At 40.3% G+C, this 23,137-nt stretch overlaps 1 protein-coding gene across 1 annotated transcript in view; it reads right to left on the reverse strand.

The window, feature by feature from the left end:
- Positions 1–22,694, reverse strand: part of LOC143928227 (calcium-activated chloride channel regulator 1-like) — a 57,034-nt gene extending 34,340 nt beyond the window's left edge. Inside the window, exons 1-8 of the mRNA XM_077452977.1 lie at positions 22,522–22,694; positions 17,942–18,079; positions 16,292–16,442; positions 15,175–15,283; positions 9,198–9,369; positions 6,789–7,010; positions 6,005–6,229; positions 724–907 (exon numbers count right to left, since the gene is read on the reverse strand). Coding sequence (XP_077309103.1) covers positions 724–907; positions 6,005–6,229; positions 6,789–7,010; positions 9,198–9,369; positions 15,175–15,283; positions 16,292–16,442; positions 17,942–18,079; positions 22,522–22,680 — 1,360 coding nt within the window. The 5' untranslated portion in view covers positions 22,681–22,694. The remainder of the gene's footprint in view (positions 1–723; positions 908–6,004; positions 6,230–6,788; positions 7,011–9,197; positions 9,370–15,174; positions 15,284–16,291; positions 16,443–17,941; positions 18,080–22,521) is intronic.
- Positions 22,695–23,137: the final 443 nt, after the last annotated feature.

The following is a 23,137-nucleotide window of genomic DNA, read 5'->3' on the forward strand; positions in this document are numbered from 1 at the left end:
TCATGGCACAGGGCTCTGAAGAAACGACACAGGTGGTCATTCCTTCAGGGCGCATTTGTGTCGATGATGTCATCAGCTGCATATACAGTAAATATCTCCTGAACGGTGCACATTTAGGAGGTATTTACAGTACCTACAGGTAAGCCTTATTATATGCTTACCTATAGGTACAAATAACCAATGTAATTTTACTTACACTTTAATTGTTGGTAAAAAAAACATATAAGCACAATCGACATGCTTCAGGGGCAAGTTTTATCCTGTGTTGATCCCTGTTGAAGGGGAGGGGGTGGGGGGGGGGGGGGGGGGCATGGTGTTCTTCCTGAAATGTGTTGGCTGTTTTTAAATGACTTTTTTTTTAACAACAATTAAAATGATCTTAGACTCTTATCCAGTTTTGTCCTGGTTCTTTTCTGTTTACTGTATCTATGGTTTGAGCAACTGTTGGCTGCCCATTGAGGGAAACTTTCAGCCCAGTAAACGTGGGCCGAAAATCTTTCAGTTCATGTGTACAGCTGTCTGCTCAACAGAAGCCAGTGTAACAACCAGTTTCTGTTGAACATGCATGCTGGAGTCCATGCATCAACATTGCTTGTGTCAGGTTTTTTTTTTATGTCTAATCCGTATGCATGTTTTTGCACTTTGGTTAGCATAACAGTTACCATACCTTGCCATTAAAATGAATGAGTGTATTAATTAAGAAAAGAAGAAAAGAAAACTTGCCAGTTTCTTGTGTAATTTGTTCAAGTCCCTTTGCAGCAGATGGTCCAAGAGCTATAACATGTATTATTGCCCCGCTGTTTATTAAGTTAGAATAACAGGCAGTAGGGAAAGATGAATCTTCTCCATCTGATAGCACAACAAGTTCTGTACCATAAGATGACTTATCACTGGTTCCTTTATTTACCTGGAAGTTATAAAAGCAAAATATCAGACAGATTCAAAAAAACTTAAGAATCACCATAGATCTCAGGTGTAAAAAAAAAGGTGTTCCTTTTTCTAGGCTGGCTTGGTAGCATAGGGAGTAAAGGTAACTTTTGCCTTTGCCATCCTAGAGGCTTTGATCAGAGTAGGTAAGTGACTGTGTTCTCTAACCATGCCAGAGGTATAATACCACAATTACAGTTTTGTCAAAGTAATAATACTTTACCTTGCTTTATACTGTTTGGGCCGAGAGCTCGGGGCACTCTGTAAGCTTACTTATTATGCCAGTAGTTTTAGAGCCCTTTCACACTGACAGCGACGCTTTACCATCATTTTTGGGGCACTTTTCTGAAAATCAGTCACTGGCAATAGGCAGGAATAAAACTTTGGGAGGACAGTGAAAGCAGCCCAGTGGCATGCTGAATACAAAGTTAGAGTCTTGCACCTTCAAAAACATAAAACAAATCAGGAATGGAAATTCCAGAAAGGACTGTAGCTGAGCAGGCATGCAATCAGTGGAGGGGACACATGGTAAGGGTATCCAGTCAACTGAGGGTTAACATACAATAGTGTCTGTTTAACTAGGCTCTTGACTGGCAAGGCTCCAGTTGCCACGATGGCCCGACGTGGGAGAGTGAGTACTGCGGTCACTGGCCTGTCCCCCTTCCCAATAGATAGATGATAAGCTCGAGAAGGAGGGCACATCTGCCCTGGGAGGAAGAAAGATGGCGGCGAGCCCCTCCGGATCGCAGACGGGGCCTGGGAGACCTGGGAAGTGCGCTGATGACGTCAGCACAGGTGCACGGTTGGGAACAGCACGGAGGAGAAAATGAGCATCCAGCAGGTCAGTTGTGCGGGGCTCGCCTGCGGCAGGTTAGGAGAAAGGACAGTCTTCAAGAAGGGGACCTGGAAGAGGATGTTCCGGTGACAGCGAGGGAGTCTGGATCCACGGCTGGGGGGGGTCCCCGGGCCCCATGCAGCCTGATGAGTGCTCTTTTGCTATGCTACCATTTCTTTCTCCCTCTGTAGGCGAGGGGTCAGGGGTCGGGAGGTACGAGTTAGGGCTTCTGGGTAAGGGGTCAGAGGTGTTTGCCCCTGATGTGTTGGTCAGTCTGAGGGAACTGCTACAAAAACTCAAGGGGAGAGCAGTGCAGGGGGTGGTGCCAGAGGTGTCGCCAGATCGACTGAGGGTACCGGAGTAGTCGTCGCTTGGAGTCCCCCCTTCCCTGGTACAAGTGCTGTCTGAGAGAGACAGTGCGTGTGGAGAAGCCAAAAGATTGGGATAAGGATGCAGAAAAGGTGAGATTCGGTGAAGTGCGAGGTATATGTGTGCTTTGAGGGACCCCTGGGCACCCACCTTAAGCCGAGGTGAGGGATTAGATTTGAAAGGGGGAGTATGTGGAAATCTTTTCCTTGCTTCCCCTTGAAAAGTTTAACCTGAACAGGGTGAAACCTGACCAAAGCAAGGAAGAGGAAGAGGAGAAGAGGAGGTATCGCCTCATCCCTCAAACATTTGCCAATTGGTTGCAAGCTTTTGCGATTTAGGCCAGTGTGATCGGTGAAAAAGCGCCATACAATTGTTTGGCTCTTTTTTGTTATCTGGAATCCATTGGTGAGGCCAACAGGGTTTATTGTGGTGTGGCGTGGTTCTGTTATGACAAGTAGTTTTGACAACGGAAGGCCGTCCAGCCCGCCATTCAGTTGGATCATAAAGATATTGGCCTCTGGATGAAACTGATGACCCCGGCCAGGGGGTAATCAGTTTTTTTCAAGAGGGACTGGTGGCATCGGTACCTCAGGTATGTCGGCCTCTAGGAAGAAAGGGACCTGTCGCTTTAAACACGAATGTTCCGGGTGCGGTGGCGGCCATTCACTAGCCCGCTATTTTAATTTGGGAAAAGGTCGGGCAGGTGATACGTCTGGAAAGAGGGAGGACTCCGGTGAGGTTGGAAAGGATGTTTCCTTTCCTAAGTAGGTACCCGGATTAGGAGTCTGCTTGAATCATTGGGGGGTTTACGGAGGGATTTCATATCCCGTGCACTTTGATGGCGGTACTGCCTTTGTCCGATAATTTAAGTTTGGTGCTCCAGTACCCAGAAGTGGTGTCGGAGAAACTTGATAAGGAAGTTTCCCTGGGTAGCATGAGCGCCCCTTTTTATGCTCCTCCGTTTCCAGGCCTAGTTGGGTCCCCCCTAGGGGTGGTTCCCAAGAAAGAACCCGGCAAATACCGATTGATACATCATCTCTCCTACCCCAGAGGGGGCTCGGTCAACGATGGCATTGACCTGCAGGCCTGTGCGGTCACCTATACATCTTTCAATGCAGCTGTTTCCTGGGTACGCAAGTATAGCTGGAGTTTTTTGTTAGCCAAAACGGATGTGGAGGCAGCATTTTGCTTGCTTCCGGTTCATCCTGAAAGTGTTCATCTGCTAGGTTGTCGTGGCAAGGTTCGTATTTTGTTGATCGTTGTCTACCGATGGGGTGTTCCAGTTCCTGCACTCTATCAATACTTTTAGTTCTTTTGTCAAATGGGTTGTAAGGGATGTGTCCAGCTTGAATTCCGTAATCCACTATTTGGAGGACTTCCTGTGCATTGGACCACCGGATTCCTCCGCTTGCGCAGTGTTGCTGAGGACCCTGCAAAACATAGCAGACCGGTTCGACATTCCTTTGGCCCCGGACAAAAAGGAAGGCCCAGTGACTGAGCTGGTTTTTCTAGGTATTACAATTGATTTGGTGGCCATGGAGTGCCGTCTGCCCGAGAACAAACTGGTGGCCCTGCGGAGAGAGGTTAACAGCGAGGCTAGCAAGTGCAAGGTTAAGCTACGGGAGTTACAGTCTTTTTTTGGGAAGTTGAATTTTGCTTGCAGGATCATTTATATGGGCAGAATTTTTTGCTGCTTGCTGTCCTTGGCTACGGCAGGCATTAGTGTCCCACGGCACTACATTTGTTTGACTAAGGATTTACGGGCCGACCTTAGGATTTGGGACTCCAGTCCTACAATTGTCTCTCCCTGTGGATGACAGGCCCTGTCAGCAATGCTGGCAGTCGAAATTTGGGTGGATGCCTTTCGCAATGAGAAAGTACACTTCCATTGTGACAATATGGGGGTGGTAATGGCTATCAATAACGTCTCAGCCTCTTCCCTGCCAGTGGTGCGCTTGCAATTTAATGCTTTCATTTATGCAGTGTACATTCATGGGACATGTAACAAGCTAGCTAATGCTTTATCTTCTTTTCAGCGGGACGAGTTTTGCACGTTTGCACCGGCAGTGGAGCAACATGGGACGCCTTGTCCCTGGGGGCTGTGGGAGATTGCATTGGAGTCGCCACTGGATTGATTCGGGATTCCCTGCGAGGCATACTCCAGGGCGTGGAGGGAATAGAGTGTGATGCTGTTGGAGGTAGAAGGATTGGAGCCCAGGGTGGAGGTCTCCTCCTTGGTTCTATACTTTGTGGTGTGTAATTTTGTTCAGGGGGTGTCAGCGTCGTCCGTGGACCGTAAACTGGTGGGTCTAGCTTTCTGGTTCAAGTTACAGGGTGTGGGGGATTTTACCAAATCCTTTGCGGTCAGACAGACTATGAAGGGGTATTGCAGGGGTCGCCATACCAGTGACGCTCGGCGTCCGGTGTCCATTTACATATTGAAGGCCATCTTGGGATGGCTGCAATTGGTGTGTTCTTCAGAGTATGAACAGACATTGTTTCAGGCCTTTTTGCTGGCCTTTTTCAGAGTCATTTAAAATAAAGCTGTTTGTTAATAAAGGGTCGATTTCGGCCATTTAACCCCACCCTATGTGTTGCATGGTTCTTATTTAAATAAGGGGGTGGCATTGTTTATAATGTGGGAGCATTTAGTCAGTTGGGTGGTTAGCTCTTAGTTACCCTAGTCATGTATTTCCAAGAAATCTGATTAATTTGTTATATGTTATAAATGATACCAAATGTTTTGATGTGTGCTGGTGCTCTGGAATCTCATGACAGCATTTTCCACCAAAGATAAAATAAGACTGCACTTCAGCCTTATAGCAAAAATGTAGTTAAAAAAAAAAAAAATGCGAGAAGGAGGGTTTGTTTTTTAATGCAGAGGAGACATGGTATGTCCCTTCTGAAAAAAGGGATTCTTAACTTCCACCTCACAAACGTTCTGCCATATGCGCGGTGTCAGGATGAATGAATTCTTGTGCGTGGGAATTATGTCATTCCAGCTAGACCAATCAAGATGGCCAAAGATCTTGAACCTGCTGGAGTGGAGCTGAGTATAGTTCTGCCTTAATTACCAGAATTGGAATAGTAGGAGGTTGTTAACAGACAGGTTAGAATTTCCCAAGCAACAGCTTTTAAATGTGTTGGGATCACACATTACAACACTGCTGGTTGCACATAGCATATGAGTATGCGTGTATGAATTTTTACAATTAACTTTATGGCACCAACATTTAACAGAGTGATTTACAGACTGGGTAAAATCATTTGCATAAGAACATGCCCCTGAGATCACAGTCTAGTAACCTTGGTCAAATACCAACTAAAAACATGTTTTTGATAGAAAACCAGAACACCCAATTAAAAACACTGCATAAAGAGAGAACATGCAAACTCAATACAGCCAGTGACTATGGCGTGATTTGGGAATGCTAATACCCAAACCATCAATAACAGCACTTTAGTCAATCAAGACTATGGTGCTTTTAAAAGAGAAGTGTGGGTTTTTTTTGTTTCTTGTTTTACAAATAATACTTACCTACAGTAGATGGATGCAGCATCAGTTCGATGCTGTATCTGTCCCCTGTTGCTTCTAAGACTGAGAACCGAGGGATCAAACATCGCTAATCCCTCAGTTCTCAGCATTCTGTGAGTGGAGACCTGGTCACAGTCAGTCACTTCTCTCTGCTCTGTTTTCAGCTGAAAAAGGGACACAGGAGTGCAGAATGAACTGCACTCCTGTGTTTGATAGGAGAAGTACAGCAGAAAGAGCTTTGGCTATATGTCTCCTTTAATAAGGATTGAAAATTTTACAAATGTGCCTGACTCTTGAAACTTTGCTAGAGATTGGCAAATTTATCAATAGTAACTTACCTCAATTCCCTTTGTTAGTCCAGCACAAATATTTGTTCCTCCACTTGCTGTTCGAGGAAGAAGTGCTTTAAGTTGTTGCCGATGCTGATCGCTGAAAACATGAACTAATGAAGAAAGTATTGTAGCGGTACTCTCAAATTTAACAATTCCAACAAATGATCCTTGTTCTACGATCTGAATGAGAAATACTTCTGCAGCCTGGTACAGCCTATTAATGCGATTATACTGTAATTGATAAAGTAGTATTAATCCAATATCCATGTTTTTTCCTACCAATGCCATGAGTCAGATTCAGAATACTAATACCAAAGGGAAATTATAGTGACACAGCAACACTCAAAGACAACACAAGATCACAACAATGAACAGAACAAGACACAATGACACCACAAAATGACCAATAACAGCAATTAGCACCAAATAAAACAAATTAAAACTTTACTCTAATACATCATCTGTATTATTTAAACACAACATAGAATAACACAGATGTAAGATAACAGAAAAGGCACACATGCATACACATGCATACTATAGGGCCATTTTGTCACAGGTATCGCTCCACCATGCTTTTCAGTTTATAGTATGAAACTTGACAATCAAAGGGATTCCATACACCCATGGAGAAGACATACAAACCCCGTACAGATTACTTCCTAAGCAGTATTCCAAACTAATATTAACTTTCTACATTCTATATTGATTTTCTGTCAACACTTGTTTAGGATCATACAACACAAATCTGAGTGTACAAAGAATATTCTGATAAATAAAATCTGCTTACACCACTCATGCTTCCTGAGACATCAAGTACTAGAGTCACCACTCTGTCTGAAGCCTGCAGTAATGAGAAGGTGGGTTCAGGAATTGGGGTAGTTGTTTGTGGGGTGGAAAGTATATCACTGGAGTTCTTGATCACATCCCATGTACTGTGATAGTTGCACATCCTATTCTGTAAATTTGGTGCCTCCGCGTTATGATTTGTAGAATCACAAAATGCAGTTACCTACAAAAATATCGATAATAATGAGGTTATATTGATATTAAAACTGGAACCAAATTATAAAATTATCGTGACTGAAGAGAATATTTGATTTGGTTTTTAACAATTATGAATCCATCGCCAGTCCTTAACTGTCATGTGTGTTTATCATTAGGAATGAGCTCCTGGTTCAGTCTGAACCCAATGTTTAGACTGAATTTTGCTTGTTGGAAGATTCTGTGAATGGTCAAACTAGAGTGTGGCCTAGGGATGCCCCATGACATCATTGGCCAAATAAGTCATATCCATATTTGGTCAATCACATCACCCAGGAGACGTCTCCTCCTTTGTTTATATTCCACTGCAGAGACCGGAAGCTATTGTGTCCTCACATGATCAGATATGTTGGTGAGATTTTTCTTTCTGCAAGTCAACGGGCATTCTTCATCTTGATAGAGATTATCATTGCATGATATAATTGACGATGGATCAATTTACATTAAGAGACATTTTTGTTTTTTTTAAATAATTTTTTGAATAATAATTTTTTAATAATAATTGTCAAAACGCGTGTGTCTTTGTTTACTACTTACTTTTTTTGCAATGAGTAGGGGTACAGGGTATAATGGGGGGGGGGGGCATCTCGGGTGCTGCTTATTTTTAAAGGCGCTTCCAGATTACCCCCAGGGTTGTGAGGAGGAAGCCCTTATCCTCGTAACATGGGGACCAGATTCCTTCCCTGGGTAACCCCCCAGACAAGGTATCCTCCCCATTTTGGGGGGAATGTGGCCTTTTATGGTTTGGGAGAGCTGCCTAATCACCCTTCTTTGCTTGCTTGCTGGGGGGAACTCATGCTTTTTTCCCTTTTTTCTGCAGGGGGTCCCCCTTAAAATCTATAAAGTTTGGAGAAGACCCCACACCAAACATCCATACCAAACCCTCATCACAGATAAGATTATAATATGTTTTTTTAGGGGGAAACTTTTTTTTTTTTTTTTGCATGTGGGTCCTCCATTAACATCTATAGCAGATCCTCATCAAAGATACTGTATCTGGTATAGAGGGTAATCCCCAGTCATATGTTTAAAAACTGTAGTAGATTGTGTACAGATGTGCCACTTCACAGGCAAGTTAAAGGCATCCCCCAGGCATATTATTTAAAGGAGCTGTGTATTTTTACATTTCGCTTGAAGCTTTTTTAACCTTTTGAGCTCTGAAATGTTTTACCCCCTTCCTGATACGGCAAAATGGCACTGTGTTACTTTAACTGACAAATGTGCTGTCGTGAGACACTGTACCTAAATAACATTTTTGTCCTTTTACACAAATAGAGCTTTTTTTTGTGATATTTGATCACCTCTGCGGTTTTTATTTTTTGCGCTATAAACAAAAAAAGATTGACAATTTTGAAAAAAAAAAAATTATTATTTCTTACTTTCTTCTATAAAACACACCCAATAAAAAAAATGTAAAAAAAATCTAATTTCTTCATAAATTTAGGTCAATATGTATTCTGCTACGTATTTTTGGTAAAAAAATTCCAGTAAGCATATATTGATTGGTTTGTGCAAAAGCTTCTACTTTGGGCATGGCAGAGAACCGGTGACTGACAGTCACCAGCTCTCTGTTTACTGAGGACCAAGAACTGAGCGATCAGCGGTCTTTGATCACTCAGTTCTTGGTCCTCAGTAATCAGAGAGCAGTTGACCGTCAGCAACTGGTTCACTGCTATGCCCCTCCAAGGCTCTCTGGAGCATCAGGTTGTGGAGGGGGTGGGTGCTGCTGGCTCAGGCTCTCAGCAGCTCGCTTAGAGTCTGATCCTTAAAAGAAGATGCCTGCAGAGCCTGGACCAGCTCTGTGATGTCAGCTGACCGTGGGCTTTAGCCAATGGTCAGCTGAATACAGGTCATGTGAGTGCAGAATGAAGTGCACTCCTGTGACCTACAAGAGAAGTAGGGCCAGAAGAGCTCTGGCTATACTTCTACTTAAACATAACATGAACCATACAGGAGAAAGGCTTGAGTGTGTGCGGCAAGTGGTTAAATATGTCCTCATGTCATTGTATTATTATTATTATCATTAATATTATTATTATTCAGGATTTATATAGCGCCAACAGTTTACACATTGCATGTGACAAATTAGAAAGAATAACTATTATGCTACACAGTTCATTAGAACAATTTTGATATCTTGTCATGACATACGTACATCATTTAATGCCTGTAAATACATTATAGATTCTTGGGAAGTTTGGCTTATATCAGGTACAAAGACACAAGTGTCATCATCATACAGTCCAGTGTCCATCCGAGGGGCACATTTACATTCCTTATTGGTACATTTGTATTCTCTGTAAATACCTTTAAGTTCAGTTGGACACCTGTTAAAGAAATAATAAGATCTGGTATACTTTACTTAGATGGAGCCATTTTTGAGAATGATGACAGTTCTCTCTACCAGTAAGTAATGTTCAAGAAAAAGTGATCACATTTATATAGGTGTATCTATAGTCACATTTTGTTTAGGTTTGGATAGCGTGTGGAAAGAACCTTGAACAGGTTATTATTACTGCTTGTGTCCCTCTGGGGAGATTCCCTCTCTATTTGCCTTGGTGACCACAGTCTCTTGGACAGAAAGTGATGAAAATGTCCAAAATGTTATGCCTTGTACACACAGTCAGACATTCTGACCACAAAATCCATCAGATTTTTTCCGTCAGATTCTGTCCAAAAATGATGTTGCATACACACGGTCGGACAAAGTTGCTGAAAAAAAAAAAAAAAAGCTGATGAGAAGGACTGGTCTATGGGACTGGAACTGAGGAGTTTTAGAAGGTCTTGAAGAGTCTCACGTGTATTATTTGAGCAGCCTGATGTGTCTGCTAAAAATATTTATTAAAAACGGGGACTAAAGGCGATGTGTTGATATGCTTAACTCCACCGCTTTCCTTATTAGTAGCCCGTTGTGAGAAATCCTCAGGCCACCCCCAGGCAAAAACGCTGACAGTATATGGTATACAACCAGATTAACATAACAAATATGATCTTCTGATCTGCCCATACTGCATAAAAAACGCTGAAGGATGAGAAATCCATTTACTAGAAGGGCTCTGATTGGTATATGAACTGTGTAACTGTGTGATGCTTGTCTATGAATTGTGAGAAAACGATAAACCCATTCCTTAGAGGGGCTGGATGTGGGATAAGGATTGCTTAACTGTTTAACTGTTTAGTGCCTGCCTGTGAACTTTCCACACCCTGTTGCGGGATGAGACTAAGGGAAAGAGGAAGGAAGGGAAAGGGGGAAAGGAAAAGAAAACTATAATATTCAGCCCTCTGACTCTGGAGGTTTTTTTTTTTCTCCTTCTTGTCAGAGGATAGAAGAAAGAAGTAAAATATGAGAGGCCGCTCTCAAAGAACAACTAAACCAAAAACCCCAAGGGAGAGCTTAAGCACAAGCGCAAGCACAATTCAAAAGTATTTAACAACTATGGAGGGGAACCCCAAAAGTCCAGGAGAAGAAATAAAATCCCAGGGGATGAAATTAGCTAAGAAAGAGCTAGCTAAACAAAAAGGGACTCTGGGGGATAAAGAGAGTGGGGAAGTAGAAAGAGAGAGAGCAATGGAAATACATGCAAGAGAAGAACAGAGAAGCCTATCTCAAATGCCTACTAAAATGGAGATGTTTGAAATGTTCGAATTAAAAACACAAGTAAAGAGACTGCAATTTAATCAGAGGGATCTTGCATATAAATTAGAGGATCACGAAAACCAGAATAGGTGCCAGAAAGCCCTGCCGGAACAGCACGGAGAAAATCTAGATGAAATAATGCGAACAATATTTAACCCCCTACTGGGTCGAAAGGAAGAGGCGGAGCTAAAAATTGACCGAGTACATTGGATTAGGAAACACCCGGGTCTGAGGGAAGAAGAAAATGAAAACCATTACTAGCCCAATTAAGGAAGTTGAATATAAAATATAGTTGGGGGATTCCGGCAGAATTGGTAGTGCATAAAGAAGGAAGAACAGTAAGATTAAAATTTTTGGATGGACTACAAGACTTTTGTAAAAAATTTGAAATTCTGGTCCCAAGATGGAGAAAGAGTGACTAGCGGGGAGAGGGAATGGCAGAGAATTTAATGAATGGGGGGTGGAGAGGAGGGGATAAGAAACGGACAAGCTGCAACTGAATCAATAAAGAAGGTCGTGGGGGGGGGTGTGGTTAGGGGCTGATGCCTCTCTGGGGTGCCCGCCTCAGACATCTCGGTAGGAGCAACACCCCAAGGGATAAGGTACATGGATGGGGAACTATCTCATTCCACGGCACTGGGGCCGAGAGGCGGCCGGGGGAGGGGGAGGGAGTGAGGGAAGGGAGGGGGGGGAATGGGTACCCGCAACCTAGAACCTCGAGGATAGAGACCCCAAATAGAGAAAGAATGAAAAGGGGGAGAAAGATGGAAGGAGTTTCTATTATCTATGACTACTGTTAATTTTCTGACATATAATGTTAGAGGGCTAAATTCACCAGCAAAGAGATATAAGGCATTGCATGTGATCCAGCAGTATGGGGCAGGGATTATTTTTTTACAGGAAACTAACTTAAGCCATGAATCCAGGATTAGACTGTATTCTCCATGGTACCCACATTGGCACTATTCTGATTCTATGTCAAATAAAACAAAAGGGGTAGCTATAGGTTTGGGGAAGGAGATATGTTTTACCCTGGAGGACAGGTTGAGCGATCCAGAGGGAAGATACCCCTTTTTAAGGATTACATTATGGGGAGTGGAGTACACTCTAGCCAATATATATAGCTTCAATAGAGGGCACACAATTTTTTTGAGGGAAATACTTAACAAACTTTGGGAGTTTAAGAGGGGAATTGTTATTATAGCTGGGGACTTGAATTTCTGTATGGACCCTGAACAAGATAGTATGGATAAGAAACATACAGATGAAAGCAATAAAAATGCTTGCTACATCAGCTCCAGTTAGTGGATATATGGAGAATCCAACACCCGAGAATACAGGATTATTTGTTTTATTCCCCTGTACACGGGACATACACAAGGATAGATTACTGGTTGGTAAAGCATAGGTTATTAGACTCGGTGATATCTTCCAATATAGAAATAAGATCTTTATCCGACCACGCCCCAGTGGTAATGAAAATTAAGATCCCTGGAGTCCAGAAGTAGCCATTTACCTGGAAAATTAATGAGGAACTACTGGATTTAAGGGGGAAAGAATTAATAAAGTGGGAATTCGAGACTTTATTGCAGATAAATGATACAGGGGAGGTAGCAGAGAATATAATCTGGGAGTCTCATAAAGCTTATATACAAGGAATCTGTATTTCTATGGGAGCTAAAAGAAAAAAAAGATCTAAACAAAGAAAGGAATTAAGAGAAGATATTTTTAGACTAGAGCAATCCCATAAAAACAAGAAAAGGAATAATAGTGGACAAGACAATGAATTGCAACGTAAACTAATTACAAAAAGAGAAAAGTTGAAAGAATTAATAGAATTAGAAATGAGGAAAACTTACTTTAAGATAGCGAAGGAAAGAATGTTGAGGAAAAAAAGGTCCATTAATTATATAGAGAAAATCCAAGATAAAACAGGAGCCCTGGTATATAACACTAAAGATATAGCTGAAGTATTTTGAAAATATTATAAACAATTGTATTTAGTTAAAAGATTACAAATAGGTCAAGCAGAGTTTAATAGAAGAGGAAAAATTAAAGAATATGTTACACAGGCTAAAATCCCTGCTCTGTCAGAGGAGGTAGTGCACGAATTGGTGAAACCAAATACAGTACAAGAGGTAAATCAAGCAGTAATGGGATCAGTAGGGAGGAAAAGCCCAGGGCCGGATTGCTTTATAATAGAATATTTTAAAAACTTTAGGGAAATTATAGTTCCAAAACTTTGTTCATATTTAAATGGGTTGGGTATTCATTTTGACATTGGAGCCGTTACTGATGACAATAAGAAATAACCCCGACATAGGAGGGGTCAGGGTAGGAGAGGAGATACATAAGTTAGTTATTAGTTATTTGTGGATGACGTATTATTTTATGTCCCAGAACCCCGAATCTATATGCCTAACCTATTGAGAGCCTTAAAAGAATATGGAGACTTATCCAATTTTAAGATAAATATAGGAAAGTCAGAAATATTGAACATTAATATACCCCCAAAAGAAATGCAGAATCTTCAAGTGGAATTTCCTTTCCTAAGAACACAGGAATTAAATACTTAGGAATAAAGCTTACATCATCTATTGGAAATATCTATAAGGCCACGTACACACGCGGGGACTGTTTGCCCAACTTTGTCCGCTGAACAGTGTTTGGGCGGACAGTCCGCTCGTGTGTGGGCTTTCAGCGGACAGTTTCAGCGAACAGTCCGCTGAACAAGGTTTTTCGGAAATTCCGTAAAACTGTCCGCTGAAACTTTGTTTCAGCGAACAGTCCCCTCGTGTGTAGGCTTGTTCGTCAAACTAAGTTCCGCGCATGCTCAGAAAGGATTTACACGCCGAAAGTTATAATGCAGTGTATAGGACGTTGTATTTTCCGTCCCGTCGTACGTGCCGTTCACGTCATCGCGCACGGTTTCAGCAAACTGTTCGTTCGTCGTGTGTGGGCAAGTCCGTCCATGCTAATTTTGAGCGGACTGTTTGCTGAAACTGTTTGACGGACAAAGTTGGGCGAACAGTCCCCGCGTGTGTACGCGGCCTAAGGAGAATTATATTCCGCTGCTTAATGATCTTAAAGAAGAAATAAGGAGAGTGACAATAAAGCCTCTGTCTTGGTTTGGTAGAATAAATGCCTTAAAAACAGGATTAAGATCACGTGTGGACTGGTTAGGGCCTATGGAGTATGGATAAGGAAAATGCGATATGACCCTTCATGTGTTATGTTGCATTTCTCCTGTTGTACAATCCTATAGATATGATTCTGTCTCTTATTTTTACTTTATTTTATTTGTAATGATAAAAAGAGATTTAAATAAAGAATAAAACAAAAAACAGAGGCAAAGATTGCAGCTTCCTTGGCTGAAAACAATAGGGGGGGGGGGGGGGGGGGGTTTACTTACACTTTAACTGCTTGTTTTGTCAATGGGAGAGGAGAAGCATCTTCACTTACCCAATCCTTTGCTGTCCAGGTGAATGGCTCTCCCCATGCTCCAGCAGTGGACTGTCCCTCAGTATCATTCCATCTAATACAGGGGTATGGACCTTTCTTTGGTTTTGATGACATCAGAACCTTAGACCACTGGAGTGTGGGGGGAGAAGACACTGTAGGGACTGATCCAGCAGCGTGAAGGAGCAAATAAGTGGGTAAGTAAATCTTAAGCCTTGCAGTGCAGGTGCAGTGCCACTGGAAGGGAGAAGTTTAGAGCGGTATTAACCCAAAAACAAACATTTAACCTGTTGGCATTAAGCACACGCAAATATGCCGCCTCTTGGCACCGAGGAGCCGCATAAAAGAAAACAAATGAAGCCATCACATCTAAGAATCTGTGATATAATAAATGTTTGCATTTGGATTTAATACCACTTTAAAGTTTCCCAGAGATTGGCTTTGAAGGAATTGTAAAGGCAGAAGGTTTTTTTATCTTAATGTATTCTATGCATTAAGATAAAAAGCCTTCTGTGAGTAGCAGCCCCTCCAGCACCCCCTAATTACTTACCTGAGCCCCATCTCTCTCAGCGATGTCCACGATTGCATAAGCCATTCAGGACACTCCTCATGATTGGCTGAGACACAGCAGCGGTGCCATTGACTGCCACGGCTGTCAATCAAATTCCGTCAGCCAATCGGGGGGGGGGGGGAGCGGGTTGCTGAGTTCCACTTTCTGTGTCAATGGACTCAGAAGCAAGCCGCACTGGTTCCCCCAGGGAAAGCGTCCTTCCCTATGGGGCACCGATGAAGAGGAGGAGCACCGTGGGGCACCCCAGAAGAAGAGGATTAGGGCTGCTCTGTGCAAAACGATTGCACAGAGCAGGTAATTATAGGCATGTTTATTATTTTTATTTAAAAAAACAAGAAACGACAACCCCTTTAAAGATATCAAACCCCTAGGTTTACCCTAAAATATGCACTGTGTAAGCATGCAGAGAAATATAAGGTGATGACATATTTGATAATGGATAAATGTTGGATATCATACATTTACCTTGTAGCTTCTATTGTAAGACCACTTGAAATATAAAAGGGAACATCATTATTGTATTCATCAAAGACACCCCATCTTAAATGAGCCCATTCATGGACAAACACTCTTCCTGCAAACACAACAGAATAGTGTTAATGTAACATCATTATTTAAAATGTACAGAAAAACATGGAAACCACAATTTCAAGGTACCCATGACCATGTCTATCTTTGTGTACCAGGTGGTAAACCTTACCCTTTACTCCAAACTATTTGTATAAGCCCACTTCTGGACCCAGAGACCATAGGAGCAGGAATCAGCTGGAGGCAGAAGGTGAGGACTTCTCTCCCACATCTGAAGTGACATTCACACTCTTTTAACCACTTAAGGCCTAGCCTCGTTTTGATATTTTGTTGTTTACAAGTTTAAAACAGTTAAGCTGACATTTCTGTGTACATGTATTTTTCTTTTTTATTGGTTTTATTTAATAGTCACATTTTCTGAGATACTGAATTCTGGGTTTTCACTAGCTGTAAGTCATAATCTTCAAAATTAAAAGAAAGAAATGTTTGAAATATATCACTCTGTGTGTGACCCATACACATATATATATATATATATATATATATATATATATATATATATATATATATATATATATATATATATATATATATATATATATATATGTGTATATGTGTATATATATATATATATATATATATATATATATTATATGAATTTCACTTTTTGAATTGAATTACTGAAATAAAGTACATTTTTGATGATATTTGAATTTTGAGATTCATCTGTATGTATGGAACAGGGATGCTGAAGTTACACATCTCCCTTCACACAGCACACAGGAACAGAGCTAAGGCTGTCAATCAAAGGCTGTGTTTTCCCTCCCCTGACACCTTTTTTCTCTTGGTGTCAGGAAAAAATGTAAGAATTGACTCATGCAGATAGAAGAGAAATGAGGCAGCAGACAGAAATGACACTTAATGCTCTGGATTGAGACAAGTACACACTATATGGATATGCTTTGTTCATATTCCATGTTTACAACCACTTTAATTAATTGAAGTTTCTCAGTACACAGAAAATACATGTGATAAATGAATATTGGACTGTTACCTCGTGGGCCATATACATAGATCGCGTTGTCATTTGCTAGGAAGTCAGGAGTGAAATGAATGTATCGGCCTTTTTCACCACATTGTCCATACTGTAATGTGTATGGGTCATTTCCATACTTCACATGTGATGATGCAATGATAATATCTGCCTAATGATAAAGAGACAATGGTTATATTAATAAGTTATATTCTGCATATCTGTGAAATGTGAAGAGGCTTTGTCTTATTTAAAGCGGTTGCATAGTCTTTTTTTTTACTTTTACCTACAAGTAAGCCTACAATAAGGCTTACCTGTAGGTAAAAAAAAATCTCCTAAACCTGTATGGTTTAGGAGATATTCCCCTTGCAATGAGCCGCTGACTGCAGTGGCTCATGCACACAGGGGATTCTCGGCTGGAAGCCCAGCAGACGCAGGACCCTGAAAGAAATCTCCTGCGCGCATGCGCGGGAGTGAGGATATTGCTGCTCTGGCCACTCACAGTGCTGGAGCCGTGATATCAGGAAGACACACCGAGGGAATATGTCAGCTCCCTCGAAGTGTATCGGGTGAGATGTCAGGGCCTAGTTGTAAGGTAAGTATTTCATAATGAGCTAGTATGTAGTGCATACTAGCTCATTATGCCTTTTCCCTTACAGGTCTGAAAAACACATTGTTTAATCATTCAGTGAAATGTCATTAGGCAGAACTGTTATTTATAAAGCTTTCCATAAGGTAGCAACATGAGTGATTTACAACAGAATATATGATTTTGTAGACTAAAGGTGTTCAAGTCAGATACCTAATACTCTAGGGTCAGTTGTAGTAAGAGTCAAGCAATAGAAAAATGTGCTGTATTAGGGATTCTCCGAAGTCAATTACCTGCTCCAGCACACATATTTTCTACTCAATGGCACATAAGTACTTTTAAATAATAGCCCAATGGGATATTTATTTGTTTATAAAGTGCAGCATGCCTAGAACCCAGACTTCTCATGCACAAAAGGAACACGGTCTCCTTCCCACGCCCTTTAAGGAAGTAATATTCTTAGTTGCTGTATTAACAAAGAAGTAAAGTACTTTCCTGGGAATGGACAAACAAGTTGGCTACACTCCAATGATGTCAGCTTTCACATTTTATTATTCCAGGACTAATTCACTGATGTGGCCACTTAGGCCAAGCCCCACTGACACATTTCAACCTAAAGGAACTTAATCGTAGAGATCTCTTGACCTCTCTTTGATTAAGCCCCTTTTGAGTCAAACGCGTCAGTGGGGGGGGGGGCTTGATGTGGGTGAACTCTGTGGTTTAGTCCTGGAATAGTAAACCTATGTGAAGGCTGATATCATAGGAGTGCAGCCGACTGTTTGTTCATTTCATGTAGGGAGCATTGATGAGCTCCTTCAGTCGACACTTGAAACCTTAAAGATGGTGGATTGTGGAATTTGAGCAGCAGTTTCCTTTGGTAACTGCAATGATCTCTTGTTTGGGCAATGATTTTGCACAGAGGACATTTTGGAGCCCTTCTTATAAAGCAGTAAGTAATGCCAATGAGTACAGCCAACAAAAAATACTGTAAATTAAGCATTCTCTTACAAGCCTACTAAAATCACAAATGCATGCATAACAATTTCATCTGTGTTAAAACCGAAAAATGTGTAATTTCTTACCTTATCATATGTTTCTGTTCTTACTTTTACATAACTTTTCTTTGGCCATGTAAATGGTATTAGAATTTTTACACTCCGTATGAATAGTCTGTTTTGTGTTGCTCTGAATAAATAACTTGATGCTTCTTTAACCATACTCTTGAAAAAACACAAAAGTACACATATATTATTGTCAATGGAAATAAAATCTTACAGTGCAAACTAGTAATTAGATATTATTTATAGCCAGTTTATATCCGAGTGAAGAATTGGTTGCTAGATATTTTAAAATGCCTCTTGAGGTGGTTGATTGCTATAATTTTCCAAATGCATATTATCAATACACTAGATCTGTGATGACACTATCAGTTAGAACTGAACAACTATCCAAACCAAATAGAGGAAATGATCCAGATTTCCATAAATAAAACAAAGCAAACAGATTGCCCAATATTAAGCTCAGTTAGTCATGGTGGTTTTAAAAAAATAATGTGTAAGGGCAGGGCCGTCTTTAAGGCAGGGCAAAAGGGGCAGCTGCCCTGGGCCCTATCATTGTTGTGGGGCCCAAAGCAGCTGCCTCATACTTGCTAACTATCCCAGTTTAAATTTCCTTGTCCCTTGAAGGTTTAGTCTTGTGCTGTGTTCCAATATCTCAGTGTGAAGTGCTGGTACTAATGCTGCCCAGCTCTGACCTATTGTTGTGTACAGATGACTCACCTGCAGACCCTGTGGTTACATGTAAATAACTGGCATTCATATGTAAATAGCAGTGGCATTACTAAGGAAATAGCTGCGGATGGCAGCATGGATATGCAAATAAAGGCGGCCTTCATATGTATATCATGCTCCCCTGCAGTGAGGAGATGATGTGCTGTAATCTCTAGCAACCAATCGGTGATCAGTATCACTGTACAGTAATCTCTAGCAACCAATTAACAAGCAGAAATCATTTGCTGTAACCTCTAGCAATTAATCAGTGTGCTGTAATGTGTGCTGTAACCTCCAGCAACCAGTCATTAAGAAGTAAAGATATGCTGTAATGCTGGCAATCAATCGCTATTGCTGCCTGACCTGATAGAGTGAACTGATTTTAAGTCTAGCTGCTATTTATCGTATGTCTCAGAGCAGGTGGAGAGTGAAATTACATGGGGGGGGGGGGGGGGGCTCAAGAAACTTATTGCCCAGGGTCCAAAATCAGTATTAAAGATGGCCCTGTTTAAGGGTCATAAAGTGTCATGTTTGTTACAAGGAAATTGACTCCTAAACTTTGAACCCAGAGAACATTGGTATAAATAAACCTGGACTGAATGTCTATTTATTTAGCTATAACCTTTGATAACATTGGCATTCTAGATAAAAAGTCCACCTGTGATGCCAAGGCTGATGCGCTTATAAACGAAGGACCATAAAGAGGCAATTTGACTGGGTGAGGCCAAATAATTCGGCTACTCAACAATCTTTTGTTCTCATGAAATATATGGATTATATCAGTAACAAAAATCCTTCTATGGTCTTCTGTAATGCAACAGTATTCACCACAGATCAATAAGTAATTAATAGAAAGATCCAAACTGGTTGAAGTACCTGTGAATCAGAGATCACAAACAGTCTAGTCAATTGACAAATATGTTTTCCATCTTATAAACACAGCCATTACTCTGTGCATGTTACCAATTCTTCTCATCATTCCCCCCTGACGGTGATTCTTGGCACCAGTTACAATAATCAAATTCTCCAGTCTGACACATTTTAGACTAGTGGTGAAACTACCAGGGTCATAAAGGTTGCACTTGCGAAAAATGAATAGAATATAATAGAAAATAAAATAATAGAATAGATAATAAAATAATAGAATTGAAAAACCGCAATAGAATATAATGGAATATAATGAATATAACCATCTTCCAAAATTCGAATTTCGATTAGAATAAAATCGATCTGAAATAGAATTTGAATTCTAATAAATTAAGTGCAATTCAACCGAATTTGGAAAATCCAAATCAATTTGAATTTGATTAAACAATGAAAATTCTGAAAATTAATTAAACAAATTTAATTAAACTAAATTATGAAAATAACAAATCAAAACTAAACACAGTTTTTAGTTCTGCACATGTCTGGTGGAAAAGGGCCCCAGGACTGATGGAAAGGGCCCTGAAACTGTTGGAGAGTTTCTAGTTACACCTGTTTCAGATGTTCAGTTTAATCTAGAAAAACTAACACTAAATTTTCCATAACATGGGGCAACCTGTCCAGCACCAAGCCTGTGTGTTGAACATGTGAATTGTGTTTGTAGCAATTTGTAGAATATTTTAATTATTTTAAATGCATAAAATTTGAAATTTGAATTAAAACCAACAATTTCTTTGTACAGAAAGCCTAATCTACAAGTAAGACAACTCTATTTAGACTTTATTGTCTGAATGTCATCACAAATACAAAGTCATTTTTAAGCAAGTCTTTGTTTGCTGTATTACCTAATACTGAATGTAAAAAAAAATCCCAATTAAAGTAAATTTGCAAAACTTTCTCCACCAATAGAAAAAAATAGGCAAATAGAAATAAAATAGTTAACCACTTCAATACAGGGCACTTTCGCCCCCTTCCTTCCCAGCCCAATTTTCAGCTTTCATCGCTCTAGCGCTTTCAGTGACAATTGCGCGGTCATGCTACACTGTACCCAAATGAAATTTTTATCATTTTGTTCGCACAAATAGAGCTTTATTTTGGTGGTATTTATTCACGACTCCGTTTTTTATTTTTTGCGATATAAGCGCAAAAAAGCGGAAATTTGGAAAAAAAAAACTATTTTCTTTTTTCTACTTCAATAAAAATCCAATAAAATCAAATTTTGTCATAAATTTAAGCCAAAATGTATTCTGCTACATGTTTTTGGTAAAAAAAAATCCGTTAAGTGTATAATAATTGGTTTGTGTGATCACGGACATATGTACGCAAATGATCATGTACATATGTGTGCAGGTGATCACGTACATATGTGTGCAGATAATCATTGGGACATGTGATTTTAGTGGGACATATGTGGGGGACATGTTTTTATTATTAGGGACATGTGTTTTTATTATTTGGGGACATGTATGTTTTGGGGACATGTGTGGGGACATTGTGTTTATACTGTGTGATGTGTTTACTGTGTGGTGTGTTTACTGTGTACACTAGACTGGTGATCAGTGAGTAAAAAGCTGTAAAAAACAGCTCATACTCACTGATCAGCAGCCGGCTGCAGCGATCTGCTCTCCTCTCCTCAGCGATGACTTCCGAGTGAGAAGAGGAGAGCCGATTGCCTAGCAACCGGCTGTTTGTTTACATCACATGACGGCCGTGATTGGACACGGCCGTCATGTGATCAGGAGGGCCAATCACAGAGCCCTCCTGCCGATCTGAGATGCGCCGTGTCCGGGTGACACGGGCGCATCGGGATCGCGCCGCTGCGCGGGCGCGCGCGCGCGCGATCCCGCTACTCCTGAATGACGTTCCTGAACGTCATATCAGGAGTAGGCGGCTCCCACCCGGCCGTATATGTGCATTGGCCGGGTGGGAAGTGGTTAAATAAAGACAGAGGAGGATGGCTCCTCAAAAGGATTATGCCTTTGCTGTGTACGCTTCACTTTGCTCATTAAATACATCACTTCTCACAACCGGACCACATTATAGAAGACCTCAATGTTTTAGTTCTTAAAGGGAATTTCAGAACTATCCAGGAAAGGAAAACATTTGAACTAAGAATGATAATTATTTTTGTGGCCTGAATTTAGATATAGGTTTCCTTACCCATTATACTAAAGTTTTACAACCCCCTCTGTGATTAGTATACCCCTCTCTCCATTCTATAGCTCTCCCTCTGTCTTATCTCACTAACTCTGCTGCTATCTTTATTACCATTGATTTGTATGTGTTTGTTTTTCTCTCCTTTTTTTTTCTCTCTTTTTTCCCTCAAAGATTTTTTTTTTTTTTTAACATTCTGCTTAAAAATTTGTAAATCAGTACTGCTTGGACCTTGAAGAAGGGGACACATCCCGAAATCTTTTCCTGAAAAATTATATGTTAGTGCAAATAAAAAAAAGTATCATGGACAGTACTCAATTTTCTCTGTCACAATTGCACTTATATGGCTACAATCACATCTCATTAAATATTAAAATTTTCATTCTTCTTTATAAACATGTAAGTCTCCCTATTTAATATTTTTAATAGCTCTGAACCTGTTACATAATACAAACTTCTCCCAAAACTCACTTTTTTAATGATTAAAAAATCATGTAGCTCAGTAATCGATTTCCATGTTGTGAACAGACATGAAAACCATTGGTCCACCCTACTCTGCAGGTTGGTACTTTAAGAAATAATATTTATAAAAAATATATGATAGGTTAAGCATCTTTTTTAATAGTGTTTCATATGTGTACATGATTTTCCATGATCACATTTAAGTAATTGTGTGGAAGGAAAAAAAAAGTTACTATTATTAAATATATGCTAATAACCATGTAAAAAAATTAATTATACATGATAGAATTAGTAATAGATAGACAGATTTATGCCAATACTACAAAGTCACTTTATTCAGAAATTTAGGTTACCTTTATATTGTCAATAATTTTTTCATCTTCACGGACTCCAGGATTAATTGCAAAGACTATATCTTCATAGCCTCCATTGGTAAGTTTTACCATGGAGCCACTTCCGAAGGAAAGCGTCTGAGATAGTAAAAGCAAAAATAAAATCCCGCAGAGTGTCATGTTCACCAGTTACTCACAGCTTCTGCTCAAGGAAGTATTTTTATAGCCTATATATAATTGATGCGATTAGGCAATCTGGACTTTAACACCGGATTCTGATTTCTTGTCTTATCTTTTTTTTTCTTTGCAGTACAGAAAATTATATATTTACTACCCATATCTAGACACAGACAAGTGCTGTAATAAAGAAATAGGTAATACAAGAAATTATGATTATTTCAATAATTGTTAAAAAAATAAAGATCTGTTTTTTGTGTGTAAGCCAGTAGAATATATCTAAACCTACTTTTTTTGGTAAGAATAAGAAAGGGTTATAAACACCGTCTGTTGCCCCGTTTGGGAGATTCATCCTCTTTATTTGATCCAGTGACCATTGTCTCCAGGGCTGGAATTAAGGGTAATTCTAAAAATGTGTGATGTTGCTGGAACAGGAAAAGAGGGTGAGTTTTCTAATGAG

Source organism: Lithobates pipiens, unplaced genomic scaffold, assembly GCF_037356315.1.
Source record: "Lithobates pipiens isolate NorthernLeopardFrog02 unplaced genomic scaffold, aLitPip1_a1.2 Scaffold_23, whole genome shotgun sequence".
Taxonomy (NCBI): Eukaryota; Metazoa; Chordata; class Amphibia; order Anura; family Ranidae; genus Lithobates; species Lithobates pipiens.